Source organism: Salarias fasciatus, chromosome 10 (genome assembly GCF_902148845.1).
Source record: "Salarias fasciatus chromosome 10, fSalaFa1.1, whole genome shotgun sequence".
NCBI classification, from domain to species: Eukaryota; Metazoa; Chordata; class Actinopteri; order Blenniiformes; family Blenniidae; genus Salarias; species Salarias fasciatus.
In genome coordinates, this window is record NC_043754.1 from 2,302,311 (window position 1) to 2,323,619 (window position 21,309).

The following is a 21,309-nucleotide window of genomic DNA, read 5'->3' on the forward strand; positions in this document are numbered from 1 at the left end:
AGAGAACCCCATCATCTCCTCACAGGGCTGTGGAACCTGAAGCCTCCTCCGGCGAACTGAGGTCTGCCGCCCAGCTGAGGCAGAGGCTCCAGCTGCTCCGGCCTGGTGTGACCCCGCGGCTCACTGAGGGCACAGGGTCACGGAGGTCAGGACAGGCTGAGCCAGACTCACTGTGACTTCAATGCCTGGTTTTCAGAAAGGTGAGCCTCACCTGAGCAGCTTCTTCTGACCGAGGTACTTCTTCTTCACGGTGGCCAGCTCACAGCCCAGCCGCTCGTTTTCGCTCCGGTACTCGTTCATCTTCGAGTCCAGCATCCTCAGTTCTGCGATCAGCGCCTGTGCAAACAGCGGAGAGAACAGGACACTCATCCGGAGGCGGTCCATGCTTCAGATATATGTGTTGATTATCAAAATAATGATTTTCACAGGCAAAAAGACTGAAGATCAGAGTGGTGGTGAAGCTCTGTGGTTAACAGACTGTATCGAAACAGAGATGCATGTCTTCAACAGAGAGACTCTGGAGGGACTTTTGCTTCATTAAACTAGTTTTCTTTTGTGTTTATTTAACATTTTACTCATTAAGTCGCACAAATTAAACTATCTTGATGAGTTGTGGCGTGCTGTAGCTTCTAAATGCAGACAGAAGATGTTGTCCTTCAGTTTCATCACTTACTTTTGTTCCACCTTTATGTTTAAAGTAAAATTTGAACTTGAGCTTTCAAGCTTGATGCAGTTTACAGAGGGTGGGGGGTGGGGGGTGGAGGACTGCTCCAGGCACTCACTGTTTCCTCCCTGTCTTGTGAAAAATGAAACTGAAACTGAAGCTGAAAGGGTCGAGTTTGAGTTTGGTCCGCTTACCCTGAAATAAGCAGATTAACTCCTTTAAATCCCCCTTTAAATGCTGCCCCCTTTAATGCCCCCTTTAAATGCTGCAGCTCGATGGTTGTGATTAATGCAGTTATGTGTTTTCAGAAATTAGAAATATTGATCTCCGAGTTAAAATTTTCATCTTGGCTGTGTCCGAATGTCCACACTACTCCCAACATAGGGCACTACATAGTGAAGACACCATTTGTAGGGGTGTCCAGATGGCAAAAAAGAAGGGCACTAGAAATTTCCCACAAGGCATCTTGAAAAGTAGTGAGCATTGATGGTCCCTAGATGGCTCAATATTACCCATCATGCACTGTGAATCTCTAGCAAAACAGCGGAAGAGCTGCAGCGTGAGCCTTGAATAATTTAATAATATATTTTTTTATTTATTCCTCAAAGATTAGAAAGATGACAAGGAAAGTAAAATGCAGAATAAGAGCACATTAAAAAATATATATATTACAGAATGTCTGGTTACCATGGTACCGGCCGGGGGTCACGTGATCAGCGCTGAGGGAAAAAGTAGGGAGCTGCGTGTTCCAATCGCCAACGGATTCAGGGCTTTCTAAAGTCCACTATGTAGTCCAGCACTGTATAGTGACTGAGGAGTTAGGAAACAGTGTGGACATTCGGACACAGCCATTATTACGCATGTCGTTGATTGTTTGGTTCCGTCAGAAAATACTGTCCCCCGGAAACAAAACCTCTTGTTGCATTCTTGCCAGGGTTTTGATTTTGTAAACGTCATCAGATTACAAACAGATGTGATCCTTCATCTGCTCAATCTAACACAGGCTATGAAAAATGTCCAAAGCTGAATTAGAAAATGTGAGACTAATGATGAAGATGAAGATGAAGAGTGGAGCTGGAAGGCAGAAGAAGGCAGAAGCTCAGGAGAACAGCTGCAGATCGATGCTGAGCGGCCACAGTGAACCTTGAGCTTCTTGGTTCGGTCTCTCAGGGTCCACTGGCACTGCTGCAGCTGCTCCGCCGCCTCTGGACCGGGCTGCCGGGCCAGGATGTGCTTCAGCTCCACGTACAGCTTCTCCTTCTCCTGGGGAGGGGGGGAGCCCAGGAAAAACAAAATCACATGAGAAATGGGTGATTTCCACCTTTTTCTCTTCATATCGTGCAGCTTATGATGTGTTCTTTATTACACACTTGCAGTAAAAGTCAAAAGTTTCACGGTTTTTACAGGAGTTTCTACAGATGTTGACATTTAGGCTGGTTTTAATCGAGGTTTAGGTTGTGTTTGAGCTGCAAAAAGTCAGTAAGATCTGGACCTGGAGAAGCTGCAGCTCCATCACTGATGTTTATGGCGGATTTAACAGCAGAAACATCGTTTGAAGCAGAATGTGACCCAGAAGGAGAGGCTCAGATTAAAAACAGTGTCTGAATATGTTACTTAGCTTGGTCGTCTTACAGGTTTTCATATTTGACACAAAATTCCTTTCTCCATGAGTTCAGTACTTTAAAAACTCAGGTCCCTTGAAGTGAGTCTGTGGAGAGAAGGAACACAGTTTACCTGCAGTAAGAGTTCTCCCTCCTCCAGCTGCTGAGTCTTGGCGATCAGCCTCTTCTGTAAAGCCTGGATCTTCTGGATGAGCGCGTACTTGCTCGGATCGCTGCCCTGCAGGGTGAGAGCCGTTCAGGTCAGATCTAACCGGATTCAGGCCTTTCTGCAAGAGCAGGGTTTCTTTCGTGGGTTTTCCGTGTTGAAATAAAGGCTACGTTTACATAGAGCTAGGAAATTAAAAGAACAGAGAGTTCAACCTCATTTCCAAAAACCAGCACAAAAACTCCGTCACCTCCGTCTGCATGCAAGACAGAGTTTTTCCAATATCGCCACACTGGCTGGAGTTCAGAGGTCATCCTCTCTGGTAACTTGTAGCTTCATTTGTGTTTAAACTAAAGACCCAAACTCACTGACATCTCAGTTTTCACTGGTTTTTGTGTAAAGGGGCCAAAATCAAAAACATTGCTTCTCAAACAGCAGATGGATCGACAGTGGTTTGTGAGCTCCCTCTACTGGTGCATGGAGAAACTACACAAACTGCAAAATGGAAATCCATTTGAAAACATGAAAATATTATCAGAATAAGACATAATGTGTTAAACTTGAAATGTATTATTTTCCCCTTCATGTTTAATGAAAACAGCTGGAATTCTTCACTGTCTCATTGCTGAATCTTGAAATAAATGTGGATTTAGTTGTCAAAATGAATCAATTCACAGCTCATCAGGTAAACCTCCACCTTCCTGGTGGCTCTTAGAGAGCTCTAGTTCTCTTGGATGGTGCAAAAATGGTTAAAGAAACACTGGGAAATAACAAATTAAGCCATGGGGTTTGATTTGGGAAATACTGATCACATGTTTAATTGAATTTTAGCTGTCCTGATGTGATCTGATAGCGTTCCTGGTCATCTTGGGCCACTTTGACTGAAAAACATGAACAAGAATATCGACAAAATGAACAGATTTTCGTTGAAGTGGAGTTTTTGAGCTGGAGGCGGATGGCTTTACCTCCAGCCTCCTCCAGCGGTGGATGTTTATGGGCTTGAGCTGTTCCTCCAGCACGCTGTTCCTGGCTCGCTCCCTGAGGAGCTGCTTCTGCAGGTGGAACAGCTCCTGTCTGCAACACAGCGTCTCTCTCAGCGTCACCACAGATCAGAAAACCACAAACTGAAGAAGATTATAATGAGGACAAATCTACAACACAGCATGAGTTATCAGAGTAAAACGAAGCAGATCTCTGCTGAAAACAGCTGCAGGCGATGAGCTGTTCACCCACAATCCCCTGCTCCTCACCTCAGGTCCTCGGTGTTGGGTAAAGTCTTGTCCAGGATGCTCTTCTTGCGCCGCAGCCTGCGGATCTCCAGCTTGAGCAGGCGGATGTCCTCCAGCCTCTGGCCGTAGTGGAAGTCGCCCTTGCTGAGGATGGCCTGCTGGATGCCGATCTTCTCGTACAGCAGCGCTCGCTCGTCGTTGCGTTTCAGCAGCTGCTTGCCCAAAGCGTCGCGCTCCCGGACGACCTGGACGGACGGGACGGAGCGAGCCGCCGGTCAGACGCGTCTCGACGCCGCGGAGCGCCGTCCGCCTCACCTGCTCCAGCTGCTTCCTCCGCCGGGTCTGCTCGGCGTCGGCGTCGGCCAACAGCTTGTGCAGGTTCTGCTGCTCCGCCCTCTGACCCTCCACCCGCTGCCTCGTCTCCTCCAGCTGCTGCTTCAGCTGCTGCAGCTCCGCCTGGAGGGGAACGGAAACCACTCTCGTTTCTTCTTTATTGTGTGTGTGTGTGTGTGTGTGTGTGTGTGTGTGTGTGTGTCCAGGACCTTCAGGGCCTCGTTGTCCCTCTCCAGGCGTCTCTGCTCCTGCTGGTCCTTGGCCAGGGCCAGCTCCTTTCCCGTGATCTCGTCCCTCAGTCGGGTCACCTGGTTGCTCATGGTCTTCATCTTCCTCTTCATCTCCACCATCTCGTCCTGCAGCACAGAGACAGACGCAGGAAGAGGGACAGGAGAAGAGAAATGTACAGGGATCTGGAAGGAGGAAGAGGTCAGTGAAAGGAGCCGCTACCTGAGCGTCCATGAGGTTCTTGCTGTACAGGTTCCTCTCGGACACGGCGGACTCCAGCAGGTTCTCCTGCTGCTTCAGCTGACACTCCGCCTCCGTCACCTTCTTCCTCCAGTCGAAGATCTCCACCTCCTTCACTTCCACGTCGCTCATCTTCTGTTGCACCTTCAGGGTGGAGAGGGTCAGATGTCATGAGGGTGAAACTGAAGCCGAGCGGCGGCGCCCGCCTCCCTCTCGCCGCGGCGCCCGCCTCCCTCCTCGCCGCTCCTGCCTTCTGCATCAGGCCGCTGGTCTCGTTGATGTAGCGGTCGCGCTCCTTCTCCAGCTGCTGGATGATCTTGCGCTGCTTCTGAGCCTCCTGCCGGTAGCCGCCGATCTCCTGCTCCAGCGTCTTCTTGTCCTGCTCCAGAAGCTTCACCAGATTCTGCTGTTTCTCCGTCGACTGTGCAGCTTTGATCATGTTCTGCAGGGAAAAAACACAAACATGGACAAAGCAACTATTTACTCACTAAATCAACACTTGGTCTCATGAAACATGATGAACTGCAGGAGGAAAGAACAGATATACTGAAAAGATCCAGGATCCCAGGGATCTACTGCCTGTTTAAATGTAGTTACAGTGTGTTCAATAACAGATCAGCTATAAAAAAGAGGCCAGAAGTCTAATACTGTGTAGTTCAATCCTCAATGAACTGAATGAATTCATCCCAAACAGACACAAACACTTTGAGAAAGAGACGTTCTCTCTGGTCTTACACGATAACGAGTCCCAGATTATCTCTGGTTACCTTATTCAGGATGTCTCTCTCCCGGATCAGCTCCTCCGTCGCCTTCCTGTCAGCTTCCGCCTGCTTCTGGGAAGATTCCAGATCTGTGAAGGTATAAAACCACATGTCTACTCTGATCCCTGCACATCCCCGAGTCGTGCATGTGACCGGAGGGAAAGTCCTGGTGCCGCTCTGGCCTGGACTGATCCCTCACCTCTCTCCAGGCCGGCGATCTGGGACTTGAGCGTCTCCCTCTGCACGTCGACCTCGGCTTTCTGGTCCTCCACCTGGTGAAGCTTCTTCTGGAGGGCTTCTCTCGCCCTGCTCTGTTTGGCCGCCTCCTGCCTCATCTGGCTCACCTCCTCCTCTCTGGCCTGTGGCGGGAAAACGATGTTCGAAAACCAGCAACAAGTCTTCAAAACTGCTCAAACACTGCCCCCGTGTGGCTCGGCACTGCTCTGAGCGTGTGTGTGTGTGTGTGTGTGTGTGTGTGTGTGTGTGTGTGTGTGTGTGTGTGTGTGTGTGTGTGTGTACCCTCAGCTCGCTGGCGGTCTGCTGGTTCTGCAGCGTCAGCTGTTCCCTGCTGGAGCTCAGCTGCTCGCAGTCCTGCTGCAGCCGGCTGCTCTTCGCCTGCAGCTGCTCCAGGTCTTTGGCGAGACGCTCGTTCAGGACCTGTCTCGGACGGGGAGGAAAGCGCACGGCGGTCACGAGCGTCGCTCTCAGGGTTCAGAGCTCCGTGAGTGTGAAGCTCCACCTTCAGCTCCCTGAGCTGCTGCTCCAGCCGCTGCTGCTCGTCCTTGGCCCGCTGGCTCTGGGCGCCCAGGGTCTTGATGAGGCCCGCCTTCGCCTCCACGTCGGCCTGGAGCTGCTTGGCCTCCTTGTCCAGCTTCTCCTTCAGCCTCTTCTCCCTGGAGATCTCGTTCTGCTGCATCTGCAGCTCCTGCTGCAGCTGAAGGGCGACAGCGGCCGCTCGCCGTCACGTCGGCGTCCAGACGAGCTGCAGGGAGGAGCGATCCTCGCACCCACCTGGGAAATGCTCTCCAGGGCGCTCTCCCTCTGGCCCTGGACCTCCTGCTGAGTGGCGGCGGCCTTGCTGAGCTTCTCCCTCAGCTCCTCCACGCTGGACAGCAGCTGATTCCGCTCCCTGCTCAGCTCCTCCTTCATCTTCAGAAGCTCGCTGATAAAACAACATTTCACCGTTTCATACGATAAGCACAAAGAGAGCGTAGAGGAAGTGTAGAGGAAGCGCAGGGCGGCGGAGAAACCTTTGCTCCTGCCCCGCAGAGACACTCGTCTGTTTCTCACTCAGCCTCGTCAGGTTGGAAATGTCTTCTTTCAAGCTCCGGATGGTGTCTTTGTCCTTCTTCTCTTTATCGTGAGCAGCATCCACCAGCTTCCAGGCTTGGTCCAGCTCCTGCAGTGGAGGCAGAAGAGTTCCATCAAATCCCCACGAAGGCTTAACCTGATCAATATCGCAGCTTAGTGAGGTTTATCAGTAATACAATCAGTTTGAAAGCATTTTCATCTGACAGAAAAACTACTGATTGTGTGGATTCATGAGCATAAAAACTGCTAAACGCTGCTGCTGGCAGAATATTTCTGATATTATTGAATAATACTGAGAATATTATTGAATATTACTGAGAATATTAAAGTATTGCAGAAAACATCAACAATGAGTCGAGTTTTGAAACTTTTGAAGCCAAGAATTGTGAAACGTGTCAATCAACAACAATTATGTAGAAATGGCACGTAAGGATGTTTTATCGTTAACTTATTCTAATAAAATACACTGGTTAGAAGACACCGGGGTGTGTGTGGTATTTCACTGACTACTAATAGCTGCTGGGTTTACAATCCAATCTGAAATGTGTGAAAACTTAAATTTACTTGCAGGTGACTTCAGTTCATTCTTACAGCAAAACAGAGTTTAGAAGAACGATCAGACGTTTAGCTTGAAAAAGAGAAAAGAAATACATCACTGCATTCAGATGGAGTTATATGTTTGGGTTTTTCTGCTTTATTCTGATTATTACTCTGCCACTAGAAGCTTTCCTCACGTTTCAGATGATAAAACGTGTCAAAACTAAATAAACTTCAGCTCAGGGTCAGGGGTTTCCAGGTGACGCTTGTGATGGAGGAAATAAAACACAGTTAGTGGAAACAGAACAGAAGATGGAGCAGATTCAGGGACACATGGATGTTGGTTTAACTCAAACCAAACACCTTCTGCTCCCTCTCTGTGCTTCTGTGGGTCTCAATCTGAGACGCCGTCCTTCACCCTCAGCACCACCCTACCCTCTTCAGCGAAGCGATGGTGGCCTCATCTTCCTGGGAGAGTTTCAGAGCGGCGGACACTTTAGCCTTGGCGGAGACGATCTCTGCGCTCAGCTCCCTGCATTTGGACATGAGCCTCTTCTCGTTCTCCCGGGACGTCTTCAGCGCGCCGACCAGCTTCTCGTACTCCGCCCGGACCCGGACCAGGCTCTCGTCCCCCTCCAGCTCGCTGAGGACCATCTGGAACTCCTCCAGGGACTCAGAGGAGTCCTGGCCCTCTGGCCCCGCCTCCTGGAGACAAGAGGTCAGTCAGCATAGCAGGGTGAATGAGGTCAAAGGTCGTCCTGATGTCAAAAGGTTGATTCCACGATGTGAGTGTCTGATAAAACATCTTAATCTTGATGCTCCTGCTGGCATCAGTACAGAGTGTTTCCAGAGGAGTGAGCGCTGAGTGTGCTCCACAGTGGTGCAGTGGTTAGCACTCCGGCTCCATAGTGGGATGTGGGTTTGAGCCTGGACTGGGCCTTTCAGTTCAGAGCTTGCATGTTCTCCCTGTGTGTGAGCATAGCCTTTTCCCTGATACTGTAGTTTCTTCCCACAGATGAAAAAAACAAAAAAAAAAAAAAAAAACCCACTAACGCCACGTGAAAAACAGGTCTTATATATAACCTATATAAAGCAATTAGACAAACTCTGTTGTGGAGAATGAGAGTAATTAATGGTTAAACAGTGGACGCGCATACAATTAGCTTGAACGTGTTACGTGACGGTCAAACTTTAGAGAAGAAAACACTGAGTTGAAATGTTTTAGCAAACAGACTCACCTCCATGTTCAGAGTTCTGGCTGAGAAACTTCCTGATAAATTCAGAAGCCGCAGAGCATCGACAGAGCCTGGCACGCCGTGTTTAACACACGCTCAGTTGCCTAGCAACCTGTAACCTCGCGAGAGGAGCGCGGGGCAGGCGGCAGGGATCAGAAGCTGTTTTATTGGACTACATTACCCACAATGCACCGGTGACGCTGACGTCAGTGCTCAGGCCTGAAGGCACTTGTGGAGATGTGTGGAAGAGTAAATAAAAGAATAAATAAAAAATAAATCCAATATTCCAATATTATTATTATTATTATTATTAATATACAAATTACAAAAAACATTTCATATAGAAGAATGTGAATCATTTATGGCTTGTAACAACCTAAAATTAATTTACATTTCGTTACAGCTGCTGGGAAATCCTCAGGATATATGTGCAAAAAACACGTTTTAGCTTCAGCTGGAACACTCTTTTTTGTAAACATTAAGTCGAGAACCTCCCTCTAGAGTATCTGCAGTTTCTGACAGCTCCACACGCAGTGCAGCAGCTACAGAACCAACATTTGATTCAGTGGCCAGGGATGTTTGGATCAGTGGAGCAGTTTAACAGCTGTGATAGAAGTCCTAAGCACCCATTTGTACTGTAAGAGTTTACATCTTGTATTTATAGTTTGGATTTGGGCCAGAAGGCATGTTTCCATGTCTCCTCTCACTCCTCCTCGCTGATGTCTGACTGTGGATCATTTTTCCACTCAGATAAAGAAGAGAGAGAGAGAGTTTTCTGCTAATAGTAAACCATGATAGACGGATCTTTGAACTCTGCTATGTCAGTGTTTTACCATGAATTCTTCGATTTTCGACAGTAAGGGCTCTGGATTGGTTTTAATTTGGGAGTATATGAAGCTGTAACTTCGGTGATGTTTCCCAGGCGGGTCAATGACGTTAAAGTGCCTCATTTCGTTTAGTCCTTTCTCCATCCAGGGTCTGAATCCCAGTCCTCGCCTCCCAGAGGCAAAGTTTTTATTTCCCCAGGTGTTCACACCTACCTGGGGAACCTATGGGCTTTGTGCCATATTGTCGAGTGTTTTTGAGGAGTGTGTGTTCTTCTTGAGCTGTACTGGTGAACCGACCACAGTGTATCCTATCTTCACATATGGATGGACGAGCGCTTCTGAGGGAAGTTTTTTCCTTTTAAATCTCTCTCTAAACAAAACTGATATTGGTGCATTTCCATTGGTGTTTGAACGCAACATGAAAAATGCAGAGTATCAAAGTTAGGAAGAAACAATTTCATTAAAAAGCTGCTGCTTTTTGCTCAGTCCATCTTCCTGGAGTCCAAACGTCACACTGCTGTGTGGATGTTTGCTCCTGTCTGTGTTTCACTCCTGTGTGATTTCATTACAAACACCAGCAGCCCCTAGTGGTCCTGCATTTTTAACTATAAAATAGGTATGATTTTGGTTTAAAGCTGTTTTTTTTATTGTACATTAACAACTTAAAACAACTTTTATACCTTTAAAAAGTTTAAAGAACTTCATGATTTGTCAGTGCGCTGCTAAAGACTCACGGTTCTTCTCCACGTCACACTTTTCTCATAGTTATTAAAATATGAAAATATGATTAAACCCGTCCAGTACGACAATAAGACCAACAGTCAAGTTAGAAAATTTAAACATTTTAATAAATAAAAACTGATGTAATATACACCATTATGAACATACAACTACAACAAGCATACCAAGACATCTGAAATACAAAAACTGACAGTTTGATCGAGTGGCTTTAAAAGCTGAAATCTTCAGGAGGATGGGTGTTGGGGGGGGGGGGGGGGGGGGGGGGGTCTAAAACAGCCATACATTCCTGTTCCTGTTTGTGCCAACAAAACATGTTAAAAATACAAAATAAAAGCATCATCATGACTTCTCGGAGATGGAGACGTTAAAAAAGAGAACGGAACGGAGAGATTTCCAGACGATTTGAGGTACTGAGTTGTCAACGGCTGCGAAAACCATCGGAATGAAAAAGCTGATCGACACATCTGGGGAAGAGAGGAGGCGTATTGATCGGAACAGTGAGCCGACCAGCTGCAGCTCAGAGGCTGCCTCTGCTCCGTCCTCCATGTCCAGATGTGGCGCTGCAGAGCCAGATGTGTGCCGTTCGCCCACAACATGCTTCTCTCACACTCTGGACTCCATTCCCAGAATTTGTCAAAATGTAATGACTATTCTACACTTTAAATAAACGCGCAATGAATTTCAGCAGGATTCAACAGAGCATGTCAGATTTAGAACCTTATGTTTTCTGGTTTTATGGTAGGTTTTCTGGTATTTTTGAAGAATACGTTTAAAGCTAATATAACATGTTCACGGGTCAAATAGACCCACAGAAAACTCGCTGGGAACTTTCAGATCATGTAAATAAAAATAAAAGAAAATAGAACGGTGATTGATGGAGTGAAGTGTTGAATCCAAGTTGACTGTCAAACACTGAGCTCATGTTTTATGAGCAACCTGCAGAGAAAATGATCGAAAATCTGTAGTTAAATCTCAGTTATCTATTATCATTAGCTCCAGTTTTATTTTGAAATGCCTTTTTTTAATGATAGATCAAAAATGTTTTCAATTATTGAGAGATTTTTATTTTAATGGATTAAATATTGAGAGAACCTTCACAAATCAAAACAGTCCGAACACAAAAAAAGCTGCATTTTCCAAACAATCACACTGTTCTGCAGTTTGCTCGCTGTGTGGTTTAACTCAGTACCGGCTGTGACCACTAGGTGTCGCCCTGTGGTGCCACAAAGCTTTCGTCTCCAAAATGAAGAACTGTCCACAGCAGAATTTAAAGACAGAGTTCAGAGTGTGAGAGAAGCAGAAGGTTCTGGAAAACCTGTTGTGTTGTGTCGTGTTTGGCCCCCCCATAAAGGTTCCAGACGGCCCCCCATGGAGGACTGGCCCCGCCCTCCTGAAACGAGTCCAGAGTGGGGTTGAAGGTGTGTGAGCGCTCTGCACCAAACACAACTAAAGAAACACCACGACAAAGTCTTCCAGGCAACACCAGATTTAATCCCTTGCTTGTCGCAGGCGTCGGTCCTGCTCTGCCCCCCCCCCCATCCCACCCCCCCACCCCCACCCACAGCACACTGCAGTACAGTACAGGATTGTGAAGCTACATTTTGTCTGAAGCAACAACTTAAAAAAGAAAGAAAGAAAGAAAGAAAAAGCACCACGGATGTTTGTCTTTAATAGCACCAGTAGTCTGAATGTGTGACTTTTTGGCAATGGACAGCACTGAACTGAACGTGTGGAGTAACGCCCCCCCCCCCCAGCATGATTCACCCCCCCGAACTCCACACCGCGCTTCACTTTACGTGAGCTCTCCAAGCACACACACACACACACACATGCGCACACACACACACACCAGTCACATCCTGGAGGACACACGTGTGTGTTTCTGTGCTGAGACACAGGCTGCAGAGCGAGCACCATAGTAAGAACAGAAACAATCTGGCATGGCAGAGATCTCAATTCCTTCTTTTGTTTTTTTTGTTCATTAAAAATAAAACGAAGTGAGCGCAGGAGCGAGGAAAGCAAAGAAGCCAGAGGTACGTCTGCTATTCACACCGGAGATGGACGTCTGCTATCAAAACTAGTTGGCTGCATGGTTCTCTGAGGTTCTGTGCGACGGACGGTGAGGGCGTACAGTACGGTTCGGTGCACCATTACTCTTTTTTTTTCTCTCTGTATTTTGTACACAAATTGAACATGTATTTCTCTTTTGTGCACGATTTTGCATCGCTACGGTAGAAAGCAACAAATGGATATAAAATAATAGAATATAGACTTATACATTCTGGAAAACAAGTTACTGTCCCCAAATATAGATACTCAGATAACCATTTTGGTTCCACTACTATATATGTATATAGCAATGGAACCAAAATGATATGATAATAATTTTTCTCTATATTTTCTGTCTCTATAATATTAAATTCTGGAACTAAACTCTAGCATTTCGTAGGTTTCCATCACTCACATACAGTATAGACACCGGTCTGTCAGGTCAGGTATAATGTGTGGTTGAAGCAGACCCTACACTACTCAGATCTCACTCAGTCATTAGGTGATGTGCATCATATTTTCTTCTACAAAAAATATATATATTAACAAGGTATGCTCATTAAAGATATTATTTACACGGTGAAACTTTTTTTCTTTAATATATAGTATTATTTTTATTTAAAGGGGACCTGTTATGCCTGTTTTCCAGACTAAGCAAGTAGATTTCAAAGGATTATTTTTATGCAGTCATGCTCCTTCTGCTAAAAAGACGTTTTTCCATGAAGTAGACCAGTCTCTCTTCGAGCATGCTTGTAATTTGACACCAGCCTCGTCGCCCGGGAGCCGATGGTCATGTAAGGTCGTCGGTGATGAGCTGACATCAGCTTGTGTTCGCAGCCGTCTGAACGAAGCGCCCGGCAGCATAAGAGGTCCCCTTTAATAAAGCCTTCCGGACCGGATCAGTCCTCCAGGAACCGGAGCTGTCAGCTTCTGTTTCATCGTTTCTCTCGTCTGTCGGTGTTGCTATTCGTTGCCAAAGTGCCAGGATGGTCGTACGTGTACTTAAATAGAAAAAAACCTCAGTGATATGATTGGTTTCTGCCGTCAGGCTCTTGTTCGCTTCGATTCCAAACGATGTGGCAGTCGGAGGTTTGAACCCAGTGAAGGTTTTACAAACGGAAAGGTTCTCTTTTCTTAGCACCAGAGATTCTCGACTCCAGGAAGAGAGCGGTAAAAAAAGGTCAATGAGTTTCACGCTTCAGCTCAGGAAGGGAGGGATACAGTACTGAGATGTTTCTTTAGAAAGTCTCGATCGGCGACTCTTCGGTCGACCGGCGTCACGTCTACAGCACCACCGACGGTCCGCCGGTTCCTGCTAACGCTCTCAGTCCGGTCTGCAATCAGTGAGGACAGAAACGCCGGAACAAGCACACGGATAAACCAAACTACGCGTTGATTAGGTGATTTTAGTGTTTTAAATGTTCTGTTTTCACTGCTGAAGGTGAATTTGGTGACTGGTTCGAATTCCAGACGAAAATGTCAATTTCACAAAGAGTCTAAAGTCTAAACTTCGTACTGAAAGTGAACATAAATCTAAGAAAATCAACTTTTTCTGCTCTAATTTCCTCAATTACAAAACCAAATCTGCAGCTGGACGTCCAAATCGATACTATAGCTCCAAACCGAAATCTTGTTTAAAACCAACATGAAGCCGACAGATGGTAGAAAAATGGAAAAGATGTTTCAGCTCTTAAGAGAACAGGCGCACAAACACTACACCAGATGAATTACTGTCTGATTTTTACATGTAATGAATCATTTCTGCATTTATTCATCACGTAATGTTCGTCATTTTGAGTCCTCCAGCTGTTTAGCGTTAGCATTAGCATTAGCATTAGCACCAAGCATGGTAACATTTAGAGATAATAAGCCGCTGATCTCAAAAACCTTCCTTCAGCTTGAAATCCACTGAACTGATGGAGTCGTGTGCTTTTATTGCATTCCAGCCAAACTGCGAGAGCAACGAGAAAAACGGGTTGATTAACTTTTCAATCCAAGCTGAAACTTCTGCACGCTGCGTTCTGCTGTTTTCCTGGTTTTAACCTCCCAGAAGCCCTTGATATTGAAGGTTTTATTTCACGGGAATCACTCAGGTTCGGTTGAAGAACAGAAATATGGAGCCACCATGGCGTCGTTTCAATCAGGTAAAACGGCAAACACACTGGAATGTGTGTGTTGACTGAACTCCACACACACTGAGGAGGGTCACTGGTTCGATTCCTCTCCATCAGAGGCCAGTGGCTCAACGTGTGTGTCCTGAAGTCAGTCAAATGATGATCTTTTTAAAGAAAACATGAACTGAATGTTCAGAGAAACATGAGACAGTTAGTGGAGGCTTTTAAAGAGGAGGAATTCTACACACTTAATAATAAAAGCTTTTGTGTGTGTGTGTGTGTGTGTGTGTGTGTGTGTGTGTGTGTGTGTGTTGATTATGAACAAAATGCAAAGTGAAAGGAATTAATCTAAAATGAGAAATATTGCACTCTTAACTTCAAATCTACATTTTTTTTTTGCAGGTTTATCTCATTATGATCCAAATAAAATTGTATTTCTAAAAGAGTGCCACATGTTTGGGGACCTACAGATACATTTATAGGTATTTGACCAATTCTAATAAACTGTAATCACTGGTAAAATCCCCAAAATCTTTCTACATTAGATGCTTTGGATGTAAATATGAAGAAATGTTGATTTAATGATCACGATGAATCTGTTTAAATTCTTACATTGAACTCTTCTGATTGTGTCTGATCAATAATCAATAAAACAGTGGTGGCCACGCCCACTTTCACCCATGCAGAGAGGCAGGAGCCTTCAAAATAAGCACATTATAATTCATTATGTGTACTGGGAATCACTTCTGCTCTGCCTGTGTTTTAATATCGTGAATTATTTCATTTTTGCCGGCAGAGGAACTTTGGCTCATTTCTTTCATGAAAGAAATTTTCCTCGGTGGGGAATTGACAGATAGTGCTCTTCTTCTACGTAACCTACCTCACAACAGATGATTATTACAGTGTTTGCCTTTCAGTTTGACCCTAAATCTGTCAACATCATCTTCGATTCGCCCAAAAAAACAGCAACAGCAGGTGTGTAGAGGAAGAAAAATCCAGGAAAGAATAAGCTTGACAGCAAGACTTCAATTCCTGATTCTCTATTTAGACTCATTGAGCTCTTGATTCTCTCTAAATCATTCACCTACAGACAATAATCGGCTGATCAGTTACGTTTTTTTTCCACAATAAAAGCATTCTTCATGACTCCATTAATATTCCACAGAGTAAAGATGCCAGTTTCTTACAGATATGATATGTAACGAGGGTTAAAACTTCGTGTTGTACCACGTCTTGCCACCAGAGGGCGCACTGCGTCGATGCTAATCTGACATGACCTGATCCACGGTCATCTTTTAATGCACCTTCAAGCCTGAACTTATCACAGAAGTACTGTGTTTGACTCCAGTAAAAAAAAAAAAATCTGTGAATTATGAGTCCTACATTATACTGCAAAAATAAATCCAATCCAAAAACTTGGATGCTTTTATTGTGGAGATAACTGGTTATGAGTTTTTCGGCTGTGGCAGTTTTAAAAAAAACTGTGTAGAGTTGCAGCTCAAGTTCACAGGAGAACGAAGCAGGACTGAAGTGACAAAAACACAAACTCGTCTGTTTCCTGTGGTCTGAGGAGTCTGAGCACCGTTAAAGGAAATCCAAAATAAAAGAATAATAAAAAAACAAACATAAAACGTGACCTAGCAGCAGCAGCAGCATGAGGAGCGGTACTGTTGTTATGGCACTTTCCCGTCCAGTCAGAAGTCTGACAGTGTCAGAGTAAATGTGACCAGTGGAGACGGCGGGAAACGTTTGGCTCACGTCAGTCAGGTTCTAACGCCTCGCCCCCGTTCGGTACTCAGCACGCTCAAACTGGCCAGAAGAGGCACGGAGACATGAAAAAAAAACTAAAACACAAATCAAAGTTTGACACAAGTAAACCAGGCAACCGTCCACAAGTCCTTTAAGGCCAAATAAAGCCGCGTTCAGGTGAGTTCAGGTAAGAAAAGACGCCGCCGCTTGCTATGGCACTGATCCCTCTCCGCCACTGGTCCATCCCCAGCCCGTCCGTCCTGGGACAGGCTGCGGACCGCTCCCTCAACTTCTGATTACAACAAAAAAAAAAAAAAAACACAAGAAAACATTCCAGTGAAGCCAAACGCTGGCAGACAATCAAAACAGGAAGCTTCAAAATAAAAGTTTCCCAGGTCTCAACAGGATTTTCTTTGACATGTGCAAATGATTTCAACAGAAAATGGTCTGGGCCCAGACTGGGGTGGACGGTACCCGTCTGGAGCCACGGGTTGGGAACCACGGGTTGGGAACCACTGCTGTGAGCGGCGGACATTTTGCTCCAGTGCAAACCTTCTGGAAGAGAGAGGCGCTCCGGACAGAGCGAGGCGCTGGTGCACGACGCAGAGCCAATCGGGATTTGTTTTTAAAGCGGGCATTTCTCTTCGTGGATAGCGAGGCGTCGGCGCTCTAATCGGACGGACGGAAAACAAACCGGACGGAGACGAAGCGTGAGCGAGTGAAAGAGAGGGAGGAAGTGACGCTGCTGGCTGGTCCTGGCGGAGGCGTGGTCTCGGTCTCGTGTCCTGTGCTCTGAGGTATACTCGGTGAGGAGGGGGCGGGGCTCGAGACGGTGCTGGCGAGGGGCGATCCGATCCGATCCGATCCGGTGGGAAGTGCTGTAAACGGACACCCACAGAGTGTTCTGGAGAAGAAGGGCTGGAAGGATCCAAACGGAAAATTTAACAAAACGCTCCAATTAAAAAGCCGCAAATAGGATCAAGTATTGCTCGATTTTCTGAATGAGTCCTGTTGCACTGGAGTAAAACTCTGGAAAAAAAGCGGGAATTCGACTCAGTTGTTCAGAATCGTACGTATCGTCTAACGTCTTCAGGTGTTACAAACACAGAGAATCTGAACTTCTTTAGAGCAAAACCTTCAGAACCACAACTTCAGACGTTCCAATCACCAATGCTACTGAAACGGCGTCTGAAAGGAGAGCCGAGGCCAGGCGGCTTTTCTTTTCTGACTGATTTGAAGAGCCGTCTCTCTGTCAGACACCTTTAATTGACCTCGAGCTTTCGTTGTTGACTGGGGGTGTGACCTGGTGTGACCTGGTCCTCTGTGGTTCAGAGCAGGGTGGCGCTGTCCGGGTCGACGTTGTCCATGCTGGCCAGAATGGCCTTCTGGTCCTCCCGCAGCGGGCGGCGGTACAGCAGGGCAGAGAAGCGAGTGTACGGGTCGTACAGGATGGGCCGTTTCTTCTTCTTGCGGAGGTAGAGAGCTTCTTCGGGCTGGAGTACCTGAGAGGTGTAGGCCTGCTGGGTCTGAGAGGTGGAGACACCTGGAGGGGGGGAGGGAGGCGGAGTCGGTGACGGGTGGCCGATGTGTTTCAGCTCAAAGGAACAGTGGGTTCCGCTTACCTGCTTTCTTTCTGCTTTTGGAGTTGTTGTTGTTCATCGTCATCTTCTTGGCCTTTTTAACGCGTTGATACCTCAGTGCATCAATCCTCTCAGACCCCGGAAGGGCACTCGGCGCACCTCGACGTTTTCTGGGCGAACGGGAGACAGAGAGAGAGAGAGAGAGGGAAAGGCGGGTAACTCCGAGCTGGGCCACTGCTCTGTGATTCTGCACTACGGAGTGCAGCAGAACGAACCAACACGAGCGGAGAGAGCGCTGCTCGTGCCAAGCAGGAGGTGCAGCACATCGCCGGAGGATCAATGTGAGACGCCTGCACAGCAGAATCCAGCGAATTCGCAAACTGAAGACCGAGGCCAGGTGTCTGCCACCTGATCCCACGTCGTCTGGATTCACCTTTACTTTTCTCTCTCTTTTACTGAATATGTAGTAAATCCAGACGCTATTAGAAATTAAGAACTTTTTTTTTTGTTTTTTTTTTTTTTGTTGTTGTTGCTCAAATTGATCCGAAAATCTTGATCCAAAGAAAAAGCACAACCCCTGAAACCACCTGTTCACCTCTTGGGCAGTGAGTAAAGTTCTCCAGAGACATTTAAAGAGACTTGCACTGTTGGTTTCAGAGGAAAATTCTCCAAAAAAATACTGGACTTCTCTAAACCTCCAATCGACGCGTCAGCTGATTTGACGCGTTTGACAGTTTGGTGAGCTGCTCCTCTCTGAAAATAACAGATGCAAATGCTCCGTTTGGTCCATTTCTGCCGCTGCTGGTCACCTCCCCCCCCGAATTCCCCAGAGGCACACATGACTCGGCAGCCCACAGATCTCTGCCACAGAAAACAGGGATTACATTACAGAGAAGCCATCTTCCCACCGCGGCTGCAGAGAGAAACCGGACGTCGTTAGTAGAGGGGTAGAATCACAGCTGAGCAACAAAGCATCGTCAATATGTGTTCATAGACATGGATACTGTCTACAATGGGCTTCACCATGCTGACAGGGGGAGAGATGGCGGGAGGGGGGGAAATGACTACTCGGGAACAGTCACATAATGAAAAATAAGCCAAAGAAAAGCGAAGCACCAGGACAACAAATGTAACAAGAATTTATCCATCAATAATTGTTTTGTTTTTTTCTTTTTTTCTTTTTTTTGAAACGGAAGAGCAATATTTAGCGATGGCATGCATGGCAGTTTGCACATGGAACACGACTTTAAAGGGGAATACATTCGAAAGCACTTCATTGGGCAAGTTGTCTTAGAGAGGGCTCCTCAGTGCTCCCTGCCCCTGCAGCCCCCCCCACCCCAACTGCCAAAAAGGTTTGTTCCTGACAAGAATCAAAAGAAGTGTGTGAGCAGGACACGGGAATGTTCTGCAGTCCAAACCAACAGGAGAGACAGACTGGTTTACGTTACGCACCGATGCATCGTGGGGGATTAAGGCCATTTGGAGGCACTGCTGGGATTTTCCTGCTCTTCACGGTGTGCTCATGAATCATGACTATTATCATTTTGGTCCCTAAAAGATTTTTTTTTTTACGTTTTGAAGCTGTCCAGCTGAGGTACACAGGCCAAGCTGTAACCCTAACCCACGCAAAACTAAAACAAGGAAGCAGAAGAACAGCTGTGAACGACGGACCGCAGCGTGAGGCCGCACCGCGATGCCAGTTTAAAATACTTCAGGTTGGTGTCAAACGATTCAAGCACTGGTGGAATAATAATGCCAGGAAGTGTCACACTTTAGGGGAATGCTAACAGCGCTTTGTAAAAACCGTCCATGAGGAAAAAGTCCATATTATTGATACTTTAATCAATACAGAGGAACAAAAAGACAGAAGACACCAAAGAAAACTGGCAGGTGAGAAAAGTCTATTTCACTTTCAGAATTGGAAACTTGATGCACCCAGTGGTTATGTGTTTGGTCATCTATCGGATTTCACTTTTGGTTGTAGTTTTTCACCTTTATCAACAAGCAGCTGTGGATTTCTGTAAATCGCCTACCCAAGCTCTGGGTCCAGTCAGTCGACAGGATCACTGGCAGAACTGTACAGAGGACCAGCAAACAACTTCTTTATCAGGAAAATAAACTGATAATAAGAATTTACAATGAGGATTCTTCAGAAAAAAGTAACAATAATAAGGTCATGGCCTTTCATAAATGTACATATTCCAAGTTGGACAACCTGGACAGTTTTATATTTCAGCTGCGATAGGATTAGACCGCTGGGAAAGCTTTACAGCAGAGTTCAAACCACTTTTGAACGTGAGATCCGGTGTAATCAAGACTTCCTCTGACGGTCTCTCACTGAGCTGTGGACGGAGCGGGCTGACGTACTGAACAGCTGAACTGAGTGTTTTGGGCTGGTGTAGGAGCAGGGCGCAGATCGTCTTCACAATGGGATCTTGAAATGATGCTGACCATCTCAGGATTTAATCAAAGAGCAAAAACACAAGACTTTTTTTTTTTCCATTGAAATGTATATCACCTCTCTAGGCTGTTGTCAATACCATCACCGGCTCGCAGAGTTGAGCTCATTCCTACTTTTGACAATAGAGAAGTCCGAAGGGGGTTGAGCACTCATCAAACATCTTCAACCTGAAGTTGGGAAAACCTTTTGTTGCTGTAGGAGTCTCTGAGACGTTTCTTGAACGTCAGCAGTTGGATCTTGGAACGATTCAGCTGCATTATAACCGCGACTTGTCAAGATTCCCCTCCCCTAAACTTTTTCGATATCCTTTAATTCCGGGATCAAAAAGTTGCATGTGATTGTGGTCAATTAGCAAAGAACTCAAGCATGAAATCATGTTGGTGATACGTCTCTGACCTCGCCTTTTAGCTAACGGATGGCATATGCATATCAGTCCGAATGCATAATATCTTTAAGACTGCAGAACTTAAAATGCATAGCCACTTTGAAAAAATAAAGGAAGGAGAAAAAAAAGGAACTGAAATGAACTACAGGTATTGACTGAAGGAAGGAACAAATCAAACAAAGACTGAAAGTCTTGTATTCCCCTTTAAAGGACGAGGTGATCAAAAAGTCCCACCTGCTAACCCCCCCCTTTCAGACATGGATCCAACCCTTACCTATTGCGGTGTAGAGGACCTGGTCACAACAACGCTGCCCAGATAGCTGAGATCAATCAAAAACAAAGCAGGTAAGACTCCAGGAGCCATCATGAACCACCACACTGCCCCTAATTCACAATGATGGACACATTGCAGTACATGAGAAGCGGACAGGCCCTGTGACACACTCCGCCCAACAACCTTCCCTTGGTAGTCAGACCTGGGTTGGGACCTGGTGGCGTTTGAAGGGATTGTGGAGACGAAGGTTACAGAAAGGGAAGGGGTAAAGAATAGGAAGCAATCTGAGAGGTTGGAAGGAAAGGGAGGATTGGTCATGCAATCAGGTTACTAAGGCTGAGGATGGGCCGCAGGGCCTGCCAAGATGGACTCTTCTGAAAGCATCCTTCTGCATGATAACGGCATCTTCAACGGCTCGGCGTTAGACATAACGATGGGTGGTTGCTCTGGGGAATCAGCTGGATGAGTATTATGGGATTCCTCCTGTTAGGTGAAAGCAGGGTAACGCATGACACAGATGGAAAAAAAATAGGGATTTTGTGGTGAAGTCTGCAGTTTCCCAGGCATTTAGGGGCTTTTGCCAAACCAACTGCACTCAGCACTAGCCATAGTAAAGATGGACAGTAGCCCGTAAAGGTCTGACATGTTATCTGTGAAGCAAATGCATTTTCACATTGATCCAATGTGCAATTTGAGCTGAGAAGAGTTTTACTTCTTCTTGTTTTGACTGAAAGTGGCTATGCAATTTCACAGATGACGATTTTAGAACAGTGCTTCACAGATTCAGTGGGTGGATTCATATAAATCGATGTTTGACATGAAAA

The 21,309-nt window shown here is 46.2% G+C and overlaps 2 protein-coding genes across 2 annotated transcripts in view; both read right to left on the minus strand.

The window, feature by feature from the left end:
• Positions 1–11: 11 nt before the first annotated feature.
• On the minus strand, positions 12–15,328 carry cfap58 (cilia and flagella associated protein 58). The gene is made up of 19 exons (XM_030101281.1): positions 15,314–15,328; positions 13,936–13,977; positions 7,506–7,754; positions 6,473–6,621; positions 6,234–6,384; positions 5,962–6,156; positions 5,742–5,879; positions 5,422–5,581; positions 5,229–5,311; positions 4,712–4,903; positions 4,444–4,605; positions 4,203–4,349; positions 3,976–4,116; positions 3,682–3,905; positions 3,397–3,505; positions 2,399–2,503; positions 1,808–1,927; positions 212–336; positions 12–123 (listed from the first exon to the last, which is right to left on the minus strand). Exons 1-19 carry the CDS (start codon positions 15,326–15,328, stop codon positions 12–14), a joined length of 2,619 nt encoding a protein of 872 aa, XP_029957141.1.
• Positions 15,329–17,113: 1,785 nt separating this feature from the next.
• The window catches only part of igsf9bb (immunoglobulin superfamily, member 9Bb), a 70,052-nt gene continuing 65,856 nt past the window's right edge, over positions 17,114–21,309 (minus strand). Inside the window, exons 19-21 of the mRNA XM_030101022.1 lie at positions 18,760–18,770; positions 17,408–17,524; positions 17,114–17,328 (exon numbers count right to left, since the gene is read on the minus strand). Coding sequence (XP_029956882.1) covers positions 17,114–17,328; positions 17,408–17,524; positions 18,760–18,770 — 343 coding nt within the window. The remainder of the gene's footprint in view (positions 17,329–17,407; positions 17,525–18,759; positions 18,771–21,309) is intronic.